This window comes from Phasianus colchicus, chromosome 3 (assembly GCF_987193195.1).
Source record: "Phasianus colchicus chromosome 3, bPhaCol1.hap1.1, whole genome shotgun sequence".
Classification (NCBI taxonomy): Eukaryota; Metazoa; Chordata; class Aves; order Galliformes; family Phasianidae; genus Phasianus; species Phasianus colchicus.
Window position 1 is genome coordinate 2,289,425 of NC_143438.1, and position 27,563 is coordinate 2,316,987.

The 27,563-nt window shown below is 41.9% G+C and overlaps 1 protein-coding gene across 1 annotated transcript in view; it reads left to right on the plus strand.

The window, feature by feature from the left end:
- The window catches only part of ADCY1 (adenylate cyclase 1), a 153,826-nt gene that overhangs the window by 42,134 nt on the left and 84,129 nt on the right, over positions 1 to 27,563 (plus strand). Inside the window, exon 3 of the mRNA XM_031592004.2 lies at positions 16,558 to 16,676. Coding sequence (XP_031447864.1) covers positions 16,558 to 16,676 — 119 coding nt within the window. The remainder of the gene's footprint in view (positions 1 to 16,557; positions 16,677 to 27,563) is intronic.

Genomic DNA, 27,563 nt, shown 5'->3' on the forward strand with positions numbered 1-27,563 from the left:
AAACTCTTGGCTTTTGAACATAAACAGCTTCCTGAAATTAAAGTGTTGCTTGTGTAAGACTGATGCCATGGCTGGAAGTGAGATTTCTTCCTCTGTGTCCTACTTACAGTGATTCCTTTCATTTGGGAATCATTAGTAGTAAGTAGTTTACAGTAAGTAGGAGTTCAGTTACACACATTTGGTTCATATGCACTTCCACGTCATATCCTATTTCATTAGACTACCTCTTTTCTACCATATGTTGTAGGCAACAAAATTTAACAGCAAATTAGCAGGAGGGTTCAGCTTCTACTGCCATATTACCAACACCTGACTCTGATGTTGAGTCAACATAATAAAATAGAAGGCATTTCTTTCAAAGCAGCTCTTGTATATATACAAAGCAACTGTATATATAGAAGCAACTGCTCATCACCAGATGAAAGATGCCCAGTTGCTCCACCAGAAGAAGCTGTCCCCACTGTTCTCAGGTTTTTTTGTTTGTTTGTTTGTTTGTTTCTGTATGTCAAATGGTATGAATATTCCTGTGGACAGTTTAGGTCAGCTGTCCTGGGTCTGTCATCTCCAAACTCCTAGTGCCCACTCAGACTTCCTCCCTGGCACAGAATCACAGAATGGCCCGGATTGGAAGGGACCTCAAGGATCGTGAATCTCCAACAGCCCTGCCAAGGGCAAGGCTACCAACTTCCACATTTAGTACCAGACCAGGCTGCCCAGGGCCCCATCCAACCTGGCCTTGAACACCTCCAGGGACGGGGCATCCACAACCTCTCTGGGCAGCTGTTCCAGCACCTTTCCACTTCCCCTGACATCCAACCTAATTCTTCCCTCCTTCAACCTAAAACCATTCCCCCTTGTCCTTCTGTTATCTATCCGTACAAAAAGTTGACTCCCCTCCTGTTTGTAGGCTCCCTTTAGGTACTGAAATGCTGCAATGAGGTCACCCTGCAGCCTTCTTTTCTCCAGTCTGAACAAGCCCAGCTCCCTCAGCCTGTCCTCATAGGGGAGGTTCTCCAAACCTCTGATCATCTTTGTGGCTCTCCTCTGGACCCTCTCCAACAGCTCCCTGTCTTTCTTGTTCTGGGGGCTCCAGACCTGGACACAGTACTCCAGATGGAGCCTCACAAGAGCAGAATAGAGAGGGACAATCACCTCCCTGTCCCTGCTGGCCACCCCTCTTCTCATGGAGCCCAGGATACCATTTGTTTTCTGAGCTGCAAGGGCACACTGCTGGTTCATGTTAGGTTTTTCATCCATCGGGACTCCACGGTCCTTCTCTGCAGGGCTATTCTCAAGGAATCACTCCTTCCAGTCTGTATAAATGCCTGGGATTCTTCCAGCCCAAGTGTAAAACCTTGCACTTCGTTGCTCATTAGGTTCACCTGGGCCCACCTTTCAAGCCTGTTGAGGTCCCTCTGAATGGCATCCCTTCCTCCCACCGTGTCAACTGCACCACTCAGCTTGGTGTCATCAGCAAACTTGCTGCGGGTGCACTCGATTCCATCATCAATGTCATTGATAAAGTTGTTAAAGAGCACCGGTCCCAAGACAGACCCCTGGGGGACACTGCCTCCACCTGGACCTAGAACCATTGACGACCACCCTGTGTCTGTGGCCTTTTAACCAATTTGTTATCCCTTGAGTGGTCCACCCATCAAATCCACATCCTTCCAATTTGGAGATAAGGATGTGGTGGGGGACCATGTCAAAGGCCTTCCTCAAGTCCAGGTAAATGGCATTGGTTGCCTTTCCTTTGTTCACCAATGTCATCACTCCATCATAGAAGGCCACCATATTGGTTAGGCATGGCCTTCCTGTGGTGAAGCCGTGCTGGCTGTCTCAGATCACACGCTCATTCCTCATGTGATCAAGCAGGTTGTCCAGCAGGATCTGTTCCATGATCTTCCCAGGCGCAGGTGAGACTCACTGGCCTGTAGTTCCCCGGTCCTCCTTGCTCCATTTCTTATAAATGGCAGTGGCATGACCCTTCCTTCAGTCATCTGGGACCTCACCTGACAGCCATGACTTTTTAAATATGATGGAGAGCGGCTCAGCAACCACCTCAGCCAGCTCCTTCAGAACCCTGGGATGCAAGCTCGTTTGCATTCAGTCTCATGAGGCGGTCTCGGACTTGCTCTGCCCTTATAGTGGGGGGGATTTACTGTCCCAGTCCCCATCTAGAGGTTTAGGTATGCAGGGCTCAGGGGCGTGAGAAATATTAGAATCCTGAGTGCCAGTGAAGACTGAGGCAGAACAGTAAAGGAAGCTGAAAAATTGAACCATCCTGCTCAGCAACAACTAAGTTAACTGGTATGTTATCAACATTGTTTTTCTCCTGGAGCCAAACCGTTGCATCGTATCAGACAATATGTAAGCAAAAAAAACTCTGACTCAGCCTAAACCAGGACAATATCCACCCTTTATTCCATATAATTTACATCTGCTCAGATTCCATACTTTTCCATACATACCCATAAATTACTATCACCTATCTTGCCTTATGATACACACATGCAGTTGTCATTCCCATATTCTATAGGCCTCTAAATTGTCAGAGGATTTCATCTAGTCCATGACTTTGGGGTTTATCTGTTATAATAGTCCTTAAGGACTATTATATGGGTATGATGATGCACGGTGATGGATTGTTGCACACTGACTCCAGTTCTATTTCTAATATAATTAATTCTTCTTTAACTTGAGTAATTCTTACTGTTAGGCCATTAATAAAACATATTGCATTTGTAGTAATGATGACATGCAGTACTATATAGTAGCTAATATACAACTCAAATTATTGATTGTTCTAACCAACATCAAATTCCCTTGAGATATGTGTTAGACTTCCTCATCCTCCCATATCATCCACCACCCAAGTCCTCCAGCAAAACCCATCTCATAGATGGACTTTACCTTCACCAAAAGCAGGAATAAACCAGACTATTTTACCCAGCCTGTTTCTAGCCATGCTGCTGTTGATTCCACCATTGTAAATACATTGCACTTGCTATGGTGTCTTTGTCAGAATCAAATATAATCCACCTGCCAGGTGTTCCCATATTTATATTTCATCCATTATCATCCCTAACAAAGAGGCTTTATCTATTTGGATTGCTTAATTACAACGCAACTTCAATATTCATGAGTAACCTGTGCAAAAGTGTCCACGGTCAAATTCACCCCTTGATCCTGAGCCCATCTTTATGTCACGTATTTTTCTTGATGGCCTGTCATATCAGGCGCCCACTGTGCTAGAAATAATTTACCCTTATATTGCCAGTCCAGATCTACCTGAGCCACTTCAGTCAAAGCATCATAGAATCATAGAGTCACCAAGATTGGAGAAGACCTCCAAGGTCATCCAGTCCAACCATCTACCTATCATCAATATTTCCAAATAAATCACGTCCCTCGGTACAACATCTAAACATTTCTTGAATACCTCCAGGGACTATGGCTTCACCATCTCCCTGGGCAGCCAGTTCCAGTGCCTGATCACTCTTTTGGAGAAGTATTTCCTAACAACCAGCCTGAATCTCCCCTAGCACAACTTGAGTCCATTCCCTCTAATCCTATCACTAGTTACATGGGAAAAGAGGCTGATTCCCAACTCACCACAACCTCCCTACACGTAGTTGTAGAGAGTGATAAGGCCTCCCTGAAGCCTCCTCTTCCAGACTAAACAATCCCTATTCCTTCAGTTGTTACTCATTAGGCTTGTGCTCCAGACCCTTCATCAGCTTTGTTGTCCATCTCTGGACATGCTCCAGGGTCATGACATCTTTCTTGTAGTGAGGGGCCAAAAGCTGAAAACAAAACTCAAGGTGTAGCCTCACCAGGGCTGAGTACTTGTCTTCACTGATGAAAAAAATTAAATATTGTGACACTTTCCATTTAAAAATTAGAATAAAATGTATGTTGCCAAAAGTACTGGCTCCTATTTATCACCAACTACAACAGATACAAAGAGCACATTAACATACTTCCTCAGAGTAAATTCTAAGCTACAAAACTCTATTTCAACAACATTGTCACTCGCATACACCAATTCATGGAGATGAGCTGATCTAGATGCTCTTCATTTCATGATGTGACATCTATGCACTGTTGTCCTGTCCAGAAGGTAGCTTGTTCTTCACCTTGCTGTCATAAATGTTGAAACATATGATGCTGATGCAAGAGTGCATTCATAAAGGATTTACAGGTTACTAAAGGAACTGGAAAATCTGTTGCAGTCATTTTCCATACAGAAATAAATCATTCTGTACAATAGAAATAAAATATAGTTCTAGGGTGAATAGTGTTGTCTGGGGGGCTGAATAAAAAGATTATATATGAACGCAAAATTTTCAAAAGGACTTTGAGAATGTCATGAGTCTTTGGAAGAAGAAGTAAAATAAGAATGATAATGGCATTTAAAGTAGGCAGGATGTTCTTCATTTGGAGAAAGATGGAAGAAATGTATTAGGAACCCTTCTGGGGACTCCCCTAAGCATAGAGAGCCAGGCTGTGGGTGGGAGAAAGGCCAAGAATAGGAGAGGGAGTCATGCTGAGGAGCATGACTTGACTTCTCCAAATTGGAGAAAGTCGAAAAAAGTGTTGGAACAGAATATAACCTAGAGATGATGGAAACTGATGTTACAACATTCTTACTGCTGACTGCTTGTCACTTTCCACATGCCCTCTCAGGGAAGATAAATCACAGTACTGGTGGAGTCTTTAGCTCCTCTGTTGTATTAAGATCAGTTTGGTAAGGAGGCAGCATGGACTCAAGTGCTCCTTAGAAGCCATGGGCACCCTCTACTCCCAGTTCTTGTGCTGTCATCCACTTTGCCATAGATCATGGAATGTCTGGAAGGAACCTTTGGACACTGTTCAGTCCAACATCCTTCCTAGAGGAAGACTGTCCTCAATACCAGGTCTGATCATCCATGGCTTTGTCTAGATAGCTCTTGAGTAAATGCAAGACCAAAAGTTTATCCTCAGGACCAATACAGACTGAGAAATACAGTACAGCAGCTTGTACATGCAATTCAGTTGAGAATGTTAAACAATATAAAATAATTTTAAAGAAAATAATAACATAGGCTCTTTTAGGACATTAATAATAAGCTTTTATTTTTTTGTCTTTGCAAATTTTCTTTATTGACTGTGCACATAATTATGCTATCATCTCTTAAGAACACATTGTGCAGGCAATCCCAGAATGTCTGAAATCAAGCAGGAAGAGCAGAATGTTGGTTTTGACTGAGAAAGAGTATACTTCTAGAGCCTAGGCAGATAGTGTATGGCCACTAGAAGCAAGGTTAGGCAACATAGGAGGACTGCAGAGAGCTGTTTACAATTGTAGGGAGAAAATGTTTGCTCAACTAGAGTTGAAGCTGGTCAGAACTATGGGGAAAATGAAAAGGGCTTTTCAATATCTTAACAGCAAAAATAGGACCAGAGATAACATTAGTTCATTACTTGATCAGGATGGTCCCCTCACAAATAGGGATACAGACAAAACAGAGATGTTTGCTGCCTTTGTCTTCAAAACCTGGAGCACTGAGTCATAGGACTGACTGTAGTAACAGTAAACTCCCAGCCAACATTGAAATTGTGCTGATTTGTTGATCCAGCTGTGTGCATATAAGTTTATGAATCCCAATGGGATTCATCCTAGGATACTCAAGGAGTTTGCTGATATTGTGAAACCTCTCCCAACTGTTTCTCAATGGTCTTGAGAATCTATAGAGGTCCCAGTCATCTGAAAGCTTGCAGATGTTGTTTCAGTTTTCGAAAAGGGAAAGACAGAAGATCCTGTCAGTTTCATGTTAGTGCTTGGTAAAGACTAGCGTTGTGAAGAAGATTATTCTGGGAGTTACTGAAACGTACTCAACATTGCAATCACTGGTCACAGCAACACAGGCTCGTGAGATGAAAGTTCTGTTCAATAAAAACAAATCTTTCAATATAGTTTCTTAAAGTATTGTTCTGGGAAAAAAACGCCCAGCATACAGCTATGTAAGAACATAATACCATGAGTGAACATTTGGCTGATGGGTTGGGCTTGAAGGAGTACAATAAATGTGGTTTCACCAGGATGGTGGCCAGTCACTCGTGGGGTTCTGCAGGTCTCCATTTTAGAGTCATTTTCCTTAAACATTTTCCTCAATGTTTTGAATGCTAAACATGAAGACAAACTATGTAATTTTGTGGACAGCACTAAACTGGAACGAGCTGCTGACTCCCTCCAGAGTAGATAGACCATGCAGACAGATCTTGACAAACTAGAGAGCTAAACAGTCACTAGTCTCATGATTTGTAACAGGAGCAAAAATTCTACAGCTGTGATGGGGCAAGACTGAATATGTGTACAGGCTAGGAGATGAGAGACTGGAGAGCATCCTTGTGAAAAGGGATCTGAGGTTTCTGGTTGACTGCAAGTTGAAGATGAATCATAGTGTGCCCTGGCAGCTAAAAGAGCATCTGTGTCCTGGTGTTTATCAGGCAAAGCTCTGCTAGCCAGTCAAGTAAATGGATTGTCCTGCTCTGCGTTGTGCTTATGTAGCCTTACCTCAAGTACTATGTGTGTAATCTGGGGCACCACAAGGTCATAAAACCATTAGAGAGTGTCCAAACGAGGGCTAGAAAGGTGATGAAGAGTCTAGAGGGCAAGATGTATGAGGTGTAGTTGAGATTCCTTGGTTTGTTCAACCTAGAAAAGAGAAGGCTGAGGGGAGGTATCATGGCAGCCTATAGTTTCCTCATAGAGAGTTGGAGAGGCAGGCAGTGATTTCTTCTTTCTGGTGACAGTGAGAGGATTCAAGGAAATGGCATGGAACTGCATCAGGAGATGCTCAGGTTGGGTATGAGGAATGGATTCTTCACTAAGAGGGTGGCACTGGAACAGGCTTCCAACAGTCATGACAGTTGGTCCTGACATCAACTCTGCCAGACTTCAAAAAGCATTTGGACAATTGCACCCAGAAATACAGGTTGAATATTGGGTAGTCCTTTGTGAAGCCAGGAATTGGAACCTGTGATCCTTGTGGATCCCTCCTAATACAGGATATTCTTTGATTCTGTATTTTTTGTCCAGATACTACTTATCTATTTCCAATCAGCTTGATATGCACATTTTGACTTGAAGTCAAATGTGTATGTTTGCCCCTTCTTATTTTCAGCAATGTTTCATTGCTATGAGAAAAAAGAAAATTGGTTGTTCTTCTAAAATGAGTGTTGTATACAAAATAAACTAAGTCTTTATTAAAGATGTAGAAATCCTATAAGACAATTGTCAGAGACAGCGCATTTTGGCATTGCAAATCCTAGGCTAAATCTGATGGTTTAAAACATAAATATAATGGAAAATGCTGTGAATGAAGGAGATGTGTCTCCTAATTTGTTATTTCCTTTTCTTAATGGTATTCCTGCAGGGCATTCAAATTGTTGTCAGACAAGTACCATCTCAGAAAAGAAATGTTTTTCAGCATGTGAATTCACCTTAGACCGTGTTAATACCAAGTAAAGGAAAGCAAAAATTCCTAAAATAGTACTTGTTCACAGTCCCAAGATTTAATTTTCTAAATACAAACCAGTTCTTAAGAGTTTAAACTACACTGTAGGCCAGTGAGAAAGATGAAACTGTGGGAACATCTTTCTCTCTATAAGCCCCTGTGTTTTAGAATATACCACGTGTTCAGACTTTCCCAGCACAACTTCAGATGTCACTGAAAAGAAGGCCTGCAACATGAACACTCTCTTATTATAGCCATAGTTGTTGCTAATTGTGCTTCCCATCTCACAGTTTCAATTTTTTCTGTCACCACCCATCTCTTCCAGAGGCCACAGCCTCTCATGCATGAATGTCACAAGTGTGTCTGACTTCAGTGTTGTAACACATTGAATGGAACAATCATCAGTGCATAAGGCAGTGCATAAGGCACATACAATTATTTTTCCCATTGGTCTGGTTTTCAGGTTATTTTTTCTGTCAGATCAGTCATGCAGTAGCAAATGAAAAATCAGACAGTGATGGTAGTACTTGATAAATAGAAATCCAGATAACATCTCTTTCCAAACTTTTAGCAGCTGTATTTGGTAAACATCCATTCAACTTCCAAACCTATGAGACCTTAAGCATTCCTCAGGGTGACTTGGAAGGCAGTCCGACTTTTCTTGACAGATGAGATTTTGCCCCATATAAAAGACTTTTCTTATCTTCTTTTAAAGAAAGCTAGATACTGTTTTCATTTATATTCAGTGCTTTGATATTTTCCATCATGATGTTGTTTCTAATCTTTTCCGGTATCTCCTCTAGTGATAATGCTTTAGATCCACACCAGTGCTTTCTTTCTTGGCCTTGAGTCAGCAGTAGCTTGATCAGCAGTAGTTACTCTTTCAGAATGATTGACTCTTTCCTTGCTAGGTGAGTTTAAGGCTGCTAAACCTCTTTGTGAAGACTCCACAATTCTTTCTCAGGAAGCCATCGCGTCTTTTTTTTCGTCTCTAATGAAACAAAAAAAAAATTACAACAATTTCATTTGTAGAATTTTCATAAGCTCTCTCTGGGTCTTGTTGTAATTCCACCCAAATCCAACATGGACTGAAATTAGCATTTTTGTAGCTTCCCTTAACACAACAGCAGGTTTTCAAAGCTGTACATTGATGAAACCTGCAGTGCTTCAAATGCTGCCTTCACACCAGTGACTTGTGTTACTTCTTTGGAATCAGTGATGTGGTGCACTGTGAAAGTTTTTTATTCACCTCCTGTACTGTGATCGTCTTTACAGGCCATACAAGTACTATTTAGTCAGCATTTGTCTCTGTAAGAGTCTGTCAGTATAATTTTGTGTTGGTTTTAGAGTGACATAGGAAACGCAATCTAAAATTCCACTTTTTCTATAACATATTGAGAATTTACTTACCCATTTCACGATCTTATTTACTACCATTGCTTAAAGAGAAGCTGCAGTGAACAACTAGCTCTTTTCAGACCTCAGAAAATTGGCAACCAGGATATTACTTCTGACATTCCAGTACACTTTGGAGTTTATATTATTTCATGCACCATAAAATTTAATCATCAGCCTGAATATCTTTCTTTTGTGGATTACCTTATAACCTAATAAGCTGTCACCTTGTTTTACAGCTTCAGTGCATTCAGTTAAAACAGTAAATCATCTACAAGATCCAAATATGTGTGCAACAGAGCTTCATACTGCTGACAACAGTTGTTTTTTTATTTTTAATTTGGATTTAAGACTATATTATATAATCCTGCTGCAAAGATATAAGCATACTTAATTAAATTAACATAAAAACTCTAGTAATTTACCATTTCCTACCAACTCCTTAGACCGTGAGTGTCCAACCTTTTGGCTTCCCTGAGCTGCACTGAGTAAAGAAGAATTGTCTTGGGCTACATATGCATAGGTTGCACCAAAAGTAATGCTTCTTATTTATTTCCATGGGAAATACAACCAATGCATAGAGGACAATAACAATTTGATAGAGCAAATTATCAGCAACAAAACACTGTTTTCCAATGTAACCACCACTATTAGCTGTGCATATTTGCCTGCATTTTGCCTGCATCTCACACTCCTCAAAACCTGCACCAGCAGAGATAACCCACTGTTATCACTGCTGAAATGCACCATCCACCGCCTCACTGTGCTGACACCCATTGTTTGATGTCCATGAATGTTCAGCAAGTGTCAGCGAGTTTCAATGGGTGCCATTTATTCCTCATAGAGGAACTTTGTGACATACCTTTGCTTCATGCACACTTCTATGTCAGATGCCATTCTATCAGACTGCCCCTTTACTCTCATCTGTCACACAGCAATAAAATATAATGGAATATTGCTGGGAAGGTTTGGTCTCTGCTTCCAAACTATCAACATTTTTCTCTGATGTAATCAGTCAACGTAATAAAGCTGGAGGCATTACTTTTGGAGCAGCACTCATAAAATATTAATATAGTTAACATACATAAATTACAAAAGTTGTTATAATCTTCAGCGTCTGAGGCATGGAGTCAGATGTGAACAATCCAAATCGTTTATTACAGGTGCTAACATCCTTTATATACATTCACAAGCTTTCCCTTGTTACTTTCCCACCCACCTTTACATGTCAGCAGAACATTCCACAAACACTCCTTAACCATGCATGCAGACACTTATCCAATCGGAGCCATGAGTCGTTCCAAGTCTTGCGCCCTTCCTCCAATCAGGGTTGTTACCATATGGCGATCATGCACCTTACTTTACTTTTGCTTTTCTCTCCTGAAGCCTTTCTTGGTTCCAAGCATTCCTTTCTGATGCCATTTTCTTGCTTCACAGCTGAATATTCCAAAGCTCTGAATATTCATTCTTGAATCCCAATCTTCCCAATAATCTTAAATATTTTTAATTAAAACAAACAGGGCAAAAAAAAAGGAAAACCAGTGGAATCTTTGTCCTTATTTTTGTGAAACTAATGTATTTGTCTGGTTCAGTGGAAGTAGCTGCAATTCTTAGTGATATCTCGAGGTGGTCATCAGACATTTCTGATGAACTATAGAATTACCAAGGTTGGAAAAGACCTAGAAGATCATCCATACACCTACCACCAATAGTTCTCACTAAACCATGTCCCTCAACACAATGTCTAAATATTTCTTGAACACCTCCAGGATCGGTGACTCCATCACCTCCCTGGGCAGCCCATTCAAGCACCAGGGAATTTTACTCCTCATTCAGGAGACCAGTGTACCTATTGGCAGTCTCCCTTCCTCACTTTCCTTGGTGCTCTGAGTAATAGGTTTGAGGCATTGGAAACTGAAGGGGAGGTGAGTGAGGAGGCGTGGGAAGATTTGCTTAAGACATTGCCAAGGGTGAGGCGGTCAACTCTGCATCTCCAAGAAAGACAGAAGGTTATTGTTGTAGGTGATTCCATCCTCACAGGAATGGAGTGCCCCTTATGCAGACCAGACCCAACTCACTGGGAGGTGTGCTGCTTCCCTGGGGTCCAGGTCAAAGTTATAACCAGAAAACACTCAGATCTGGTTTGCCCTTCTGATTGCTATCTTTTACTGATCGTTCAGGCAGACAGTGATGAAATGTCTCAGAGAAGCCTGAAAACTATCAAAAATGACTTCAGGGCTTTAGGGCTGTTTGTTGAGGGAGCAGGACCACAACCAATATTTTCATCTATCCCTTCTCGGGCAGCGAGGGACATGGAGCAAGCTTGGAAAACCCAAATAATGAAAAAGTGGATGAGAGGCTGGTGCTGCCATAGGAACTTTGGTTTTTTTGGCCATGGGGCGATGTACTCAGCACCTCATCTAATGGCTGCAGATGGGTGTCACTTGTTTCTAAGAAGGAATGGATCCTAGTCCAAGAGCTAGCAGGGCTCATTGAGATGGCTTTAAACTAGGTAGGAAGGGAGAGAGGTGTGCAGTGAGGCTTGCTAGGACAGAGCAAGTAGTCTAGGGTGTTATACTATGTCTGGTAGGAGAAGAGAGTTGAGGGCAGCAGGACAGAGAAGCACATAGAATCAATCACAAGGTTGGTAAGGACCTACAAAATCATTTAGCCCAACTGTCCTCCCATCGCCATTACTACCCACAAAACTACTAAACCACATCTGGTAGCACCTCATCCAGATGCCTCTTGAACACTGCCAGGGATGGTGTCTCCTCCACCTTGCTGGGCAGGCGATTCCAGTGCCTGACCACTCTTTGCGAGAAAAAGGTTTTCCTTGTATCAAATCTAAATCTCCCCTGGCACAACTCATGGCCATTTCCTCAGGTCCTATTTGTCGTCTGGGAGAAGAGGCTGACCCCCTCCTCATCACAACCTCTTTTCAGGTTGTTGTAGAGTGCAATGAGGTCTCCTTTGAGCTTCCTCTTCTCCAGACTAAACAATCCCAGCTCACTCAGCCACTCCTCATAAGATTTGTGCTCCAGACCCCTCACCATTTTTCTTGCCCTTCTCTGGACACACTTCAGGGCCTCAGTGTCTTTCCTGTAGTGAGGGGCCCAAAACCGAACACAGTACTTGAGGTGCAGCCTCACCAGAGCTGAGTACAGGGGGATGATCACCTCCCTGCTCCTGCTGGTCAGGATGGCACTGGCCCTCCTGGACACCTGGGCATACTTTTGGCTCATGTTCAGCTGAAGATTGACCAACGCTCCTGCTTTGCCTCAGTCTTCATTGGTGGTCAGGCTCTCCATGCCTGCCATGACCTTGATGCTCTAGGTGTGGGTGAGAGCAGTGGATTCCATCTCACTGTAACAATGGAACATGTCTGAGACCTCCTCATGAAAACGAATGTGTGTAAGTCCATGGGGCTGGATGATATCCATCCTAGGGCTCTGAGAAAGATGGCTGATGAGGTTGCTGAGCCACTCTCCATCATATTTGAAAAATCATGGCTGTCACGTAAAATTCCTCGTGACTGGAAAAAGGAAAACATTACTCCCATTTTCAAGGAAGGGAGAAAGATGACCCAGGGAACTACAGGATGGTAAGCCTCACCTCTGTGCCTGGGAAGATCATGGAGCAGGTTCTCCTAAAAGCTATTTTAAAGCACATATGAGATGAAGAGGTGATCTGAGACAGCCAGCATGGCTTCACCAAGGGCAGATTGTGCCTGACCAATCTGGTGGTTTTCTATCACAGAATCACAGAATCACAGAATCGTAGGAATTGGAAGGGACCTCCAGAGATCATCGAGTCCAACCCCCTGCCAAAGCAGGTTCCCTACACCAAGTCGCACAAGTAGGTGTTCAGGCAGGTCTTGAATATCTCCAGAGAAGGAGACTCCATAGCCTCCCTGGGCAGCCTGTTGATGGAGTGATGGCATTGGTGGACAGGGGAAGGGCAATGGGTGTCTTCTGTCTGGACTTCTGCAAAGACTTTGATGTGGTCCCTCACCACATCCTTCCCTCTAAACTGGAGAGGTATGGATTTGAAAGATGGTCAGTTCAATGGATTAAGAACAGGTTGGCTGGTCACAGCCAAAGGGGTTGCAATCCACAGTTCTGTTTGGGTGGAGGCCTGTCACATGTGGTGTCTGCAAGAGTTGGCCTTGGGACTGGTGATCTTCAGTATCTTAATCAATGACATAGATGGTGGAATCAAGTGCACCTTCAGCAAAGTTGCAGATGACACCAAGCTGAGTGGTGCAGTTGATTCACGGGAGGGAAGGGAAGCCATCCAGAGGGACCTGAACAGGTTGGAGAAGTGGGCCCATGAACCTAATGAGGTTCAACAAGGCCAAGTGTAACGTGGGGCAGTCCTGGGGTTGTATTTATACAAACTGGGGGAAGAACTTGTTAAGAGCAGCCCTGAGGTGAAGGACTTGAGGGTGCTGTTTGATGAGAAGCTGAACATGAGCCAGCAGCGTGATCACAGTCTGGAAGGCCAACTGTGTTCTGGGGTGGCCAGCAGGGAGAGGGAGGTGATTGTCCCCCTCTACTCGGCTCTTGTGAGGCCCCATCTGTAGTACTGCATCCAGGCCTGGGGCCCCCAGTACAAGAAAGATGCAGAGCTTGAGGAGTGGGTCCAGAGTAGGGCCACTAAGATGATCAGAGGGCTGGAGCACCTCTGCTATGAGGAAAGGTTGGAGGAACTGGGCTTGTTCAGCTTGGAGAAGAGAAGGCTGCGGGGAGACCTCATTGTGGCCTTCCAGTACTTGAAGTGGGAGTATAAACAGGAGGGGGAATGGCTGTTCATGAGGGTGGATAATGATAGGACGAGAGAGGTTGTGGATGACCCATCCCTGGAGATATTCCAAATTTGGCTGAGTGTGGTCTGGGCAGCCTGTTCTGGTGGTTGGCAACCCTGCACATAGCATGGGGGTTGAAACTAGATGATCTTTGAGGTCCTTTTAAACCTAGACGATTATACGACTAAGGGAAATGCTGTCTGCTTGAAACACCATGTTGGGATGCTGAATAATCTATAGCTCCCTCCCCTTGCAGCAGCAGTCCATAAAGCTAAGTGGCCTGGGGAGATGCAGGTAGGACTGAGCTGGTTGTGGCCTACTTGCACTGTGGAGGAGGTAACAGTGGAAGAGAGGATTCAGTAACAATTCCACAAGTCATCGGTACATGGATCCCAGAAATTATAATACAAACCCTGATTTTCATTGCAGAGGGAACACTGTTTTTTTATGCTTTGGCAGATCAGAACACACCCCCAGTGCCTGATATGATCATACAAACATCAGTATCAAGACAAAGGCTGTGGTACAAATGGCCTGGGCATGCCCTTATTTTGGCAGAAATACTGACCCAGAACTGGAATACTGCATGTATTTCACCTTGGAGGATTGACCTGGCTGTTCTAGTACTAGTTAAACATTTTTTTTTACACCCCCTGAGATCCATAGCACACAAGACCACCAACAGGTGCAATGTATGATATACTATGATATACCCCATGGTCATTGAAGAGTCACGGGGACTGGGGGCTCCCTTGCTCTTCCTGAGCCTCTTTTGCATAGTTTTCCATGATTTTCTTGCAGTCTTGCCTCTGAAGGATCCCTCAGTGTGAGCCTCCACTCCAAAGTAAATCTTCTTGATGTTTTCAAGGTCATCAATGAAGATGCTGATCAAGACCAGGCCAGTACCAATCTCTGGGCATCGCCTCTAGTTACAGGCCTCCAACTGGACCCAGAGTCATTGATCACAACAGTCTGAGCTCTGTTAGTCAGCTAGTTCTCAATCTACGTAATTCTCCACTCATCTATCCCATCCATACTAAGCTTCTTTGTATGCATTTTGTGGGAAACGACGTCAAAGCCTTGCTGAAGTCAAGGTACGCAACATCTACTGCTCTCCTCTCATCTACCCAGCCAGTGATTCTATCATAGAAGGCTACTTGGTTGGTCAAGAATGGTTTTCCCTTGGTGAATGCATTTTGACTATTCCTGATAACATTCTCATTACTTGCTTGGTGATGACATCTGGTATATAAGTTGCTCCATCCGCTTCACAAGGATGGAAGTGAGGCTGACTGGCCTGTAGTTGCCTGGATACTTCTTCTTGATGTTTTTGAGTGACATTGGATACCCGCCAGTCTTCAGGCCCCTCCCCATTCTCCAGGAATTTTCTAAGATGATAGAGAGCGACTTGGCAAAAATTTCAATGAGCTCTCTCAGCACTCTTCAGGGCCCATTGATTTGTGTGCAATTGATTTTGCCTAGACAATCTCTAACAAGATCCTCCTCAACTAAGTGGAAGTCTTCCTTTCCCCATACTCTCTCCCAAATAAATTCCATGGTCTGAATTCCATTCTGACAGTCTTACCAGTAGAGACTGAAGCGAAGAAGGAATCCTAAATTACGAACTGTGGCGATTCTCTAACGTTTAACTTATTCCCTTGTGACATATAAATATTCAATCTGCCATCTTTCAGAAGAAACTATAAAAAAGAAACCTCTGAAGTATTATTAGGAGTTTCTAAGTGGTGAGTGTGTGTGTGAGCAACACAACACAGTTGTCTGTGCAGATACCCTCTTTTGTGTTATTTATTGCTTCTTTCTTATTTAATGCCATTCAAATAACAAGATGATGGAATTTGACCAGGATCTGCACTTATGTGATACGATATCTCACAATTGCCATTAGTGTGGCTCCCAGCCACCAGATAAGATGTGGTCATATGAATTCCTTCAAACTATTGCCATGGCAGAAGCTAGCAGGTCTGGTGGATAGGCTTGTGACTATTCACAGCAACAAAAAAAGATCTATTGGATTTTAAGTTGCAGGTATTTTCTGTGTTAAAACAGAACTTCAGTAAGTCTCCAAGTACTCCTTACAACACCTAAGAACACCTGCTGCAAGTTCTCTAGGTCCCTGTGAACAGGTCAGAATACATGCAATAGCTGCATAGGCCTTTATAGTCAACTCTAATGAGATCCAAAACATCGGGGGTCCTTTCTGTGTAGATCAGTAGCATACGCTAAAATATCTGAGCATATAGTAAACAGAGATCTATTTAACCAGTGATTAATACCACTGTATTCCACTACTGAGCTGGCTGGAATAGTCACTGCTATGATAGATAGGATGTGATTAAAACAGTGCCCTTATTATTGTTCCTTTGAATCGCACTGTGTGAATAAATCTATCATCCGCTCCTGCTTAATATCCAGCTGCCTTAGCACTTGTAATGCAACATTTTCATTAGATTCAGAAATAGGACACACAAAAGGACAAGCAAATGATCTGGATTTTTTTTTTTCTTAGCTAGATAAATGCTACAAGAGATAAACTTTTTATTATTAGCACTGTGATGTTAATGAAAATTATATGATTTGTAGCCTCCTCTTCCATTTCTGTGTAGTTTTGTTTGTTTGTTTTGTTTTGTTTTTTTAATGTAGAAATCTGAAAAAGGAAGAAGAGGCTGTAGAAGTTTGAAAAAAAATGATTCATAGTTTTTATCTATTCATGCAGAGAATGTTGTCAGGAAGACTACATTAGGAAAAGATTGTCTAGTTTGCTAGTTTAATACTGCTGAATAATGAGAACTTTCTATAGCACAAAACTGATGATGTTTACTTTTTTTCTTCCAGGAACGTCTCTTGATGAGTCTTTTGCCTAGGAATGTTGCAATGGAAATGAAGGAAGATTTTTTGAAGCCTCCTGAAAGGATTTTCCACAAGATTTACATTCAAAGGCATGACAATGTTAGGTAGGATAGATATCACCCATAAAATAATTTAAAAGAGAGAATGTTCAGAACAAATACAGTGACATGCACTTGTGGTCAGGTTTTAGAATATAACAGACAATCAGTACTGTGATTTGTTGTATATAGTCAAAGGGAGAATGGATCCACCAGGAAGACTTAAGAAACTCAGAATATAAGTTGACTTAATAAGTAGTTTTTAATATTAATGCTGGGAAGTAGGAAATTTCTTTTCAAAGAAATGATTGTTCTTTTTGTACTGCCTCGCATTTTGGGTGAAGAAGAGAATTAATTTTGCATGGTAAAAATTATGTGTTTTTATTTAGTTTTCTGATAGTAAGATGGATTACTTTCTGTGCAATAGCTTTTCCAATAGTAGAGAAATACAGAAAATATCATGCAAACTTAAGAACATTTATGTCCATCCCCATCATACAAGCATTCCACCTCAGAACAGGTCATTGACCAAGGCACAATTCTATTTATTGCACTTGTTCACTAACAAGAGCTAGTTAACAACTGTACAAATAACCTCATTCATATTGATTGTGGTTAAAGTGAATTCTCATTTTCTGTCCTCTTTGCCCCTCCAAACACATTCCTTAAAGGATTTCTCTGAATTATGTTGTTTTATTATACTCTCTCTAGTTACATTTTTTCCATATATAAAACAGTTCCAAAGAGACTTATACCATCCTTGCACTGAGTAAGATACAGCTCCAATAAGAGATGTCACAGAACTGTCTTCTCCTATAATTTTCACCATGTGCTCATGTGGCTAAGGAGCAAACTATGTAAGTTCCCCTCTCCCTTATCCAGAAGTATGTTTTTCTACTCTTGGGTTTCAGCCTTTCTCCTTTTGAGCTGACTCTAGTATTTGAAAATGCCTCTTCTTAGCCACTAAATTGCTGCAACTAGAATTTTGGAAGTCAGAGAAGCAGAGGTTACTGTAATGGGAGTGCTTAGAAGACTAACAAATCAGATCAGTTTTATGCTGTAAGCTAATCATAAGATGACAAAACACTGTCATTGAGTCCTGCTACTCTCTCTTCACAAGACCACCCAAAATTCACACCTTAAGTATGAACACGCCATCCAAATTTTTCTTTACTCCATGAGGTTGGTACCATGACCATTGCCCTTTGGAATCTGTTCCAGAGCCCAGCAACCCTCCAATCAATAAACTTTTCCTAACACCCACCTTGACCATCCCCTAATGCAGCTTTATGTTTCTTTGGGTTGCATTTATTAATTAACAACACACTTCTTACCAGTGGTCAAATACTACATAAAGTTGATGATCATCACTACATATAAAAAAACTCCTGGTCTTTAACAAGCAACTTAAAGTTAGTTGTCAGTGTATAAATATCCCAGAGTTCATGCTGCAAAGATAAAATTGTTGTTCATGAGCTTTGGCAATTCTCACTTGCCAAAATCAAGGTTGTCAGGGTTGTGAGTCCCTCCAGGAGAGAATTCAAGACCGGAAAGTGAACTGTCTACTTTCTGCTCTATATTTCCTGTTTATTTTTCATGCTTTTAAGCTGTTATCCCCCTACTAACATTGATTGCCCTTTTTTCTTCTTCTTGCCAATCTTCTTCCTCTAGGCAGTGGACTGCCTATTTCAGTCACTTATGCTATTTTTTTCTGCTCTCTGCGAGATTCTTGTTGCTTGGGTGCCACCTCTTACTGTTTTTGTCCCTCTGGTCATCACATTGCTCATATACCTGTAAAAAGTTGTTTCTGTTATGCCATCACAGTGCTATGAAATGCATACATATGCTGTCAGTTGCATTTATATTCAGGCTCAGTGCAATTCAATGTCATCCTAACAAATTCACTGTCGTGGTTTCAGCTGAGACAGAGCTTTAGGAAAAAAAGAATGTTGATAACACACAATGTTTTACTTGTTGCTGAACAGTGTTGTACAGAGACAAGTATATTTAGGTTTTTCAGCTTCTCATACTATCCTGCCAGTGAGGAGGACTACAGGGGAAGAAGGAGTTGGGAGGGACAGGATGAGTACAGTTGACCTAAACTGGTCAAAAGGGATATTCCACACATGTTGTGAAAAAAATATAAAACTGGGGAGTTGGTCACAGGGGCGGTCACTGCTCAGGGATCAGCTTGGCATTGGTCAGTGGGTGGTAATTGCACTTTGCATTGCTTGTTTTGAATATATATATACAATTACTATTATTTTTTCTCTATTCCTTTCCTGTCTTACTAAATAGTTTTTACCTCAGCCTACATGTTCTTTTTTTTTTTTTTTTTTTTTTTTTTCTTCCCCTCTTTCCTTTTTTTCTCTCCCATCTTGCTGTAAGGATGAGGAAAAGGCTATGTATATATTTAGCTATATTCTGGGTTACACTGCAATATACTTTTGTAATTTACAAGCACAGCAGGTCTTAATGTTTGCTACAGAATTACAAGTCTTCTTAAACTGCTTTACTTTGCAGTTGAAATCTTTGATTATAATGATTTTGAGTTCACTGTTGGGCTGAAGACTTTTTGAAACTTAACCTCAAGAATGCCCTTTTTCTGCATAAAATGGCATTTCATATAATTTATAGTACTCTTGCAGATTACTCACCTCTTCCATGTGAAGTTCATAGAACATTTTGAACTTGAATACCCTGGAGAGGTGAATTAATTCTCTGGCTTTAGGAAGGTATTTTGAGGTAAATGGAGTAAACATGAGATTTTAATATGAAAGAAAAGATCTACAGAGAAGATATGTGAAAACTGGAGATGTCCTCTTATCATTGTTACACAGAACTATACAGTGCTTATGCTAGTAATGCAACTACCGAATTCAGTAAAAGAAAAGGTGGGGAAGAGTGAGCTAGTAAATGATCAGGAAGATATTGCTGGCTGGTCCCAGTGGACCTGTTTCACCCTGCGAGCTTTGTAACTCTACATATTTGAATGATGCAGGAGAAACTTCCTGCTCATGTAACCCTGACACTGGTGTATAGGACAGTTCTACAGAATCCCTTCATGAAGAGATGTGGACTTTGTCATCTGAAATCAGGGAAGAAAACTCCTAAACTCCAATGAGTCATTAGAAAGCAATGTTTCTTTATTCATCACGATGCACACTGGATGACTTGACAAGCAAGCGCACGCTCTAAGAGTTCAGGTTCTACATCTAAATAGTTAATACATGCATATGCAGTACATCGGCATACATGTTCATTTTTTCCTAGGACTCATAGAGATGTGCCAATGTCTGTTTGAGCATGTCAGTGGCATTTAGGGTGGTCAAGTGCACACCTACTTCCTCCCCTTTTTTCACAATCAATTTCATCACTGAAATCTTTGACTGGTTTTCATCCACTTTTCCCCAGTTTGGAAGATTTCCATTGCTTATGAGGCCACAGTGAGACACTTTTTAAAAACAATATACGTGGAAAGCAAGACTATTTACCCACTAAAGTAGAAATGGAAAGTTTTAGAACTTATGGATCCCTTTTGCTAAATTAATATATTGATTCTAAAACTAATGTATTAATCCCTACTGCTAAACAAATTAACCTTCCTTTTAAAGGAAATGGAAACAACTTTTTTCCTTTTGAGTAGCTGCAGTTAATCTAGCCAGAGTTAAGGGACCTTTCTTGTATTCTCATAATTTGCTCTTTTCATAACACTCAGTCTGAAAAAAAATGACAACAAATGAAAAACCCCTCTATATTTCTAAATTGGAGTTTCAAACATCAAAGCGACTCACTGGAAAACAGAAAATACACGGTGTATTTTCCTTTTTTATTGTAATCCTTTCCTTTTTTCCTGACAAACATCACCTTCCAGAAAGACAGAAATCAGTAAACTGCATGATTTTTCTCTCCTTTTTTTTTTTTTTTTAATGGAAAAGAAAAGGAACCACAACCAACACATTCATTTCAGCCATCTAAATTTAAAAAGAAAAAAAAAGTTCAAGCAGTAGATCTTGCGTGTGAAAAATTATTCATTCATACAGGGTTTTATTTTTCTTTCTGCAGCAGAAATAATTAACCTCCTTCAACATAAGTTGAATATTTCTGTGCAGTGGCAGTTTAAAACTTAAAAAGGACCTGTCAATGAATACATTCCATGGAAGAGCACTGAATAGTTGTCTCCATGCACAGCTGACAGTAGCATCAAAAGAATGTGCAAAGGGCCTTAAGAACAACAGTAGTTGTAGTGATTCTTTTCTCCCTCAGATTGCTCATACGTAGCAAATTGAAAACTCCTGCTGGAACAGACATTTATAAATTCACCATTTGGAGAAACTCTGTTATATTATTTTACCAACAGTGATACAAGCTGTAACAATACTATTAAGCTTGCTAGTGTTCATTGATGTATACTCCTGCCCTGCAATCTGTTTTGATAATGGAAAGAGCTTTGTCTTTGAATGAAGGAGATAAGGAAGTTCTGCAGAGTCTTTGTAACAAGAAAATAGGAGATCCTGCTTAGAATCAGTCATTGAATATGTAACATACTTCTAGGAAACCTCTGCATATGTAATATATCTCTTGGAAAACGTCTGCATATATGACACAAGTAATGTATACTTACTGAAGATCTGTGTAAGCTATGAATGTTAGGATTACCCCCATGGATTCAGCAGTGCTATTAAAATGCCTGTTATCTAACACTGGGTCTTAGAGTTTCCTGATCGATTGCCTGATGGTATCAAAATTGTCAAAAGTGAAGAGGATAAAAGCTTGAACACTTTGTACTCCTTCAATTACTGCGCTTGAACTTTTATAATTAAGTTCTAATAGATGCAGATCCTTGTTTTTACAATGTTTACACACAATGCTTGACCTTTGCAGAAAGAAATACTAAAAGCCCAGAATCTGAAATGTTGTATGACCACTTGAGAGATTTATTTTCTTACCATGCAACTCATTATTTTTAAATTTAGAATGTTCATTTTTAAGTGAATTGCTTTAATATTAGAATTTTGTTCAAATGAATTATTGATCACTTTTACATACATTTTTTTCTTTCCTCTCACTTGATTTCTCCTAATGCAGTTTTGTGTGATTTTTATTTATTTTCAAATGAAGTGCAACATATAGAAAGAAATGCTCTTTCCCCTCTCTCACAGTTCATTAGCTTAACTTTCAAAATGCAAATAAGTTTTCTATTCAGCAACAGCTGCATGTGGAAGGATCAGCTTCAAATTTGCCTTACACCTGGAAGATAATAGTACAAGAAAAGCATACCACGCCTCTAAATGCATTTGTACCTGAGCAGGAAGGAACAAGACCTTTCCCAGATAAGCTTCATTATCTCTCATTTCACCATATAAAAGACACTGATTAAAACAGAAACTGCGGCAACTATGGAAACTTCCCAAAGAAGAGGTCATAGACATATCATAGACATATCATAGAATGGCCTGGGTTGAAAAGGACCACAATGATCATCTAGTTTCAACCCTTCTGCTATGTGCAGGGTCACCAACCACTAGACCAGGCTCCCAGAGCTGCATCCAGCCCAGCCTTGAATGCCTCCAGGGATGAGGCATCCACAACCTCCTTGGGCAACCTGTTCCAGTGCCATAATTCCAGTACCATAATTGACATAATCTGAAAAGTAACTTATTTCATCAACCTGCTGGCTACTCTCATGCTAGTACAGCATGGACAGACTGACCTTTTTTTCTTGTGCTCTCCTCTCCTACTATGGGCTACTACTACACCTCATAGCTTAGAAAAATATTTGAGGTTTACAGCTGCCTCCTTGCAGCAACAAAACTGATTTTCAGACACAAAACTAAGCCACAGAGAACAGGCTGCAACTGAGTAGCAGATGGAAAACTCACGTGGCAAGGGAGTCCTTTAGAGCCTCTGAGTCTCTTACAGCTAACAGCAGAGTTGCTGTGAGCAGGATAAAACAAATAATAACGAAGAGAAGAACACGGAAAGATCTCCAACATCTTGCTGGAGAATATTTCCAAAAGGCAAGGCTGTTCCTTGACAATTGCACCCCTGAAGCCTGAGGTTAGTATGTTTAAGTGTTATTCCTCAGGGCCACTCCAAAATAGGCAGGCAAGGCTCTACCCAGTCAAAAAGAACTGTCATCATCTGGTGAAAATCAGTCCTTTACCAACATATTCTTCACTCCACGGTTCTGCTGCTTCTCCTTTGTTTTGTGCAAAATACCTTACATACCTGAATATTACTCAGTGATCTTGAAGATTTGATGGTCTTTGCCACAATTTGGGGGAACATAATGCTATTAGAGAGTGTCCAAAGGAGGGCTATGAAGATGATGAAGGGGGCACTATGTATGAGGAGCAGTTGAGGTCCATTGATTTGTTCAAGCTAGAGAAGAGGAGACTGACAGGAGGCCTCATGGTGGCCTACAGCTTCCTCACTAAGGGAAACAGATGAGCAAACAGTGATCTCTTCACTCTGGTGACCATGACAGGACCCTGGAGACAGCATAGAGATGCACCAGAAGAGGCTCAGGTTGGGTGTTAGGAAAAGTTCTTCACTGATAGAGTGGTCAAGAACTGAAACAGAGTCCCTGGGGAAGTGGCTACTGCACCAAGCCTGCTGGGCTTCATGAAACATTTGGACGTGCTCTCTGACATAGAGTTTGAATTTTGAGTGGTCCTGTGTGGAGTCAAGACTTAAAGTTGACGATCCCTGTGGGTTCCTTCTGACTCGGGATATTCTATGATTCTATGATTACATACACAGAATGTAGTTTGCAAAACAATTTAACTACAGCAGAAAGCAAAGGCAGCTCATAAGCATGCCAACAGTAACAATTACAGCATTGCATGGTGGTCGTAGATAGATGAATTCTACTCAATTTAAGTAAGCAACTTGGTAATGGAAGTTTCCTTTCTTATCCTGCACCTCAGCTGTCCATTTCACTTCAGTTTAGGCATCTTCCTAAGTGCTGCTTTTGTTTTTGCTCTGTGCTTCTTTCTACCCTTAACACTGCAGATTCCTAAAGAAAGCCAATTGTGTTCAATCATTCCACCACACTCTAGGTGCAGTATTTTAAAAAAGAACAAAAGCAAGCAAGGCAATACCATGTCTGTTTGCATGTTTCACTTCTGAATTGCCCTTTCTCCTCCATTCAGGTCCTTTCTTGCCAAACATTTGATCACTCAGGCAGTGGTGAGCTTCCAGTGGTGAGCTAAACTGAGGAACTGATCTGCTCTAAAACTAACCCCAAAAAAGCCTGGCCAAATTTCAGCTTTCATATTCGCTACATGGATGGGCAAAATCCTTGGCTGGTGCAATGAGAGATTAGGACAAGGCATCAGTTTCTCTGTGATAGTGTTATCTTGTTATTTTCTATTCACTTCTGAAACCACCCTGTTGGTACAAAGTATGGTATTTCGGATGTTATAGAAATGGGATTTTTCTAGTTAAAACACTATTCAAACATATCCAATATAACACCAACACATTCCAGGAACCTCTATGATTTCTGGTGCCCTACTGTGTTGTTCCTCCAACAGATGTCAGGGTGATTGAAATCCCCCATGAGGACCATGTTTTGTGAATGTGAAGCTCCTTCTATCTAGTTAGAGAGGGCCTCATCCACTCGATCTTCCTAATCCGGTGGCCTGTAGCAGATTCCCACTACAATGACTCCTTCCCCTGCCTTTGCATTAATCCTAACCCATAAACTCTCTGTCAGCTCCTCATCTATCTCCAAGTGGAGTTCCAAGGACTCCAGCAGGATGTTGATGTAGAGGGCAACACCCCCTCCCTTCTTCCCCTGCCTGTCTTTCCTAAAGCATTTATACCTATCTATTTCTACCTTCCAGTCATGAGAGCCATCCCACCACATCTCAGTGATGCCAGTGACATCATAGCACTTTGGGCACACACACACCTGCAGCTCTTCCTGCTTGTTCTCCATGCATCAGTGTACAGGCATTTGAGTTGGGCTCCCATTGAGGCTGATTCACCAATTGGAATTCCCTTATCCTGCACCTTAGGTGCTGTCTTACTGACCTGTGATCCAACTCTGGGCCCAGGGCATCCATCAGCCTCAAAGTGAGATGGTTTGAGAATCCCCTCGCCCAGCAATTCTAGTTAAAACCCTCCTGATTAAATTGGAAAACTTTTTGCCAAAGATTGTCATCCCCTTCTCTGAGAGATGAACCCCATCCTCCCTCAGAAGACCAGATTTCTCAAACTAGTTTCACAGCCAAAGCCCTGTTCATGATACCACTCCCTTAGCCATGTATTCATTTTCTTAATTCTATCAGTCATTTCCCTCCCCATTCTCCTAGTTGGGAGGATTGATGAGAAGATTACCTGTGCTCCTGAGCCCTTCACCACTGCTTCCAGCTCCTTGTAGTCCCTTTTGACATTCTCCAGGTTGCTAACATCTGTGTCGCTGATGCTCACATGAAACAGCAGCAGTGGGTAGTAAGTAGTCCATGGGATGTATAAGGTCTGGCAGCCTCTCTGTCACATCCTTGATGCAGGCTCCTGGCAAGCAGCAGACCTCTCTAGAGAGCAGGTCAGGACAACAAATGGATGTCTCTGTACCCCTCAGAAGATAATCACACACCACTGTCACCTGGGACTTTTTCTTAGCTGCAGTAGCTGCTATGCAATGGGAAACAGGTGTGGCTGCCTCACTCAGCTCTGATGACTTACCTGTTACAGTTTCTTGTTCCTTCTCAGTCTGCAGAACCACCAAGCAGTTCTGCAGAGGCACCTCTAGATTTGGGGCACGCTTCTTCCTCTTGTTAGTCTTTCTCATGGCAATGTGCCATTTCTCATCACTGTTGTCTTCCCTCCAACTGGATGTGCCAATGGAGGAGTTTGGGGCTGTTTGTCCCTGGACTGTGGATTCAGTGCAGACTGCGTGTGAATCTGGCTGTCTTCTTCTAGCTCTGCCTCCCTGATAGCACGCAGCTTTTTTACTGTCTCCTGCAGCTCAGCCACCTGTTGCAGGAGGTCCTGCACCTGGGCACATCTTACACAGGCGAGTTTGCCTCTCACCTCTTCTCCTGGAGTAAGGTCCAGGCACTTTCCACAGATCACAATCTGCACAGCTGCTTCTCCCTTTAGCAGCTCTGTCTGTCACCAATTTGGTGACCAGGATGACACTGTCTTACACGACATCCAGGTCACTAAACTCAAGAAAAATGGTTTTGATGGATGGAGGAATTGCATGGATGGTCACACTCAGAGAGTTGCGGTCAATCATTCAATGTCCAAGTGGATACAGATGATGATATGTGTTCCTCATCGATCGATGCTGGGACTAGTGTTATTTATTATCTTTATAGGTGATACGAACAGTGGGATCAAGTGCACCCTCAGCAAGTTTGCGGATGGCACCAAACTGAGTGGTGCAGTTGAGATACTAGGGGCAAAGGATGCCCTCCAGAGGGACATGGAGAGGCTTGAGAGATGGTCCCATGACAATCTCATGAAGTTCAACATGACAAGTGCAAAGTCCTGCATCTGGGCTGGGGCAATGTTAAGCACAGACACAGGTTGAAGATGGCTTGAGAGCAGCCCATAGGCAAAGGACTTGGGGATGTCGATTGATGAAATATACAAGAGCCAGCAACATGCACTTGCAGAGCAGGCCAACTGCATCCTGGGTTGCATCAGGAGAATTGTGACCAGGTCAAGGGAGGTGATTCTGCCCCTCTGCTTTGGTCTAGTGAGACCCCACTTGGAGTACTGCATCCAGTTCTGGAGCCCCCAACACAAGGAGGACATGGAGCTGTTGGAGCAAGTCCAGAGGAGGCCATGAAGATAATCAGAGAGCTGGAGCATTTCACTTATGAGGACAGGCTGAGAGAGACAGGGCTTCTCAGTCTAGAGAAGAGAAAACTCCAGGGGAACCTTTTAGCAGTCTTTCGGTACCTGAAAGGGACCTACAGGAAAGCTGCGGAGGGACTTTTCATAAAGGCATGTAGTGAGAGGGTGAGGGAAATTTTTTTTTAAACTGGAAGAGGGTAGGTTTAGACTAGATATTAGGAAGAAATTCTTTACTGTGAGGGTGGTCAGACACTGGAACAGGTTGCCCAGAGATGATATGGATTCCCAGTTCCTGGAAGCAGTCAAGGCCAGGCTGTATTGAGCTTTGAGCAACCTAGTGAAGAGGGAGGTATCCCTGCCTAAAGCAGGGAGGTTGGAACTAGATGATCTTAAAGGTCCCTTCCAACCCAGAACATTCTGTGATTCTGCGATAACCTTTCTGTAACAAGAAAAGCTAAATATTTATCTTTTCAAAGCTTCTGAGCATTGTTCTTTGACTTCTCGGAGATGGCCCCTCCAAAGCATGTGGTTTCTCAGAACCTTGGTAAATGTTAGCTTAGAAATTAAATCAAAGGATACTACTGCCTAGCATTGTAGAGTGTTAACCTTATGAGCATTCTTCCTACTGAGAAGATGACAGTCTTTTGAGTCTTCAGTACATAAAACACTTTTATTAGTCTGTCTTCCCCGTAGGTAGCATCAATAATGGAAAAAAAAAATTCAGAAACTTTCACAGATGAAGAGGAAACAAAATGTTTACCTCTTATTTCATTTAAGGAGAGCATTGGCAAGCCAGTATCTTCTCAGCCCTTAGCTTTCCAAAAATACTCTAGATCAGAAGAAAGTTTCTGCTGCAGATGATTCATTTTCAGTTTCTCTTGTCTCACTATGACTGAAGCTTGCATTTGCAGCTATTTCTGTGATTAGCTAGTCTTCACTCTGCTAGCTGGCAAGTGAAATCCAACTGAACTATCTCAGGTTCTAGTGAGAAAAGCACAAATACCACTATGGTGCCTATGCTGTGTGTATCATCACAGTGACATCATTGTGTAGTCCCCAAGGCCTTGCTAGATTTCTATGTTTTTATTAGATAGTTAAGAAGCTTAGAAAGCAATCCAACAAAATCAGTGCCAT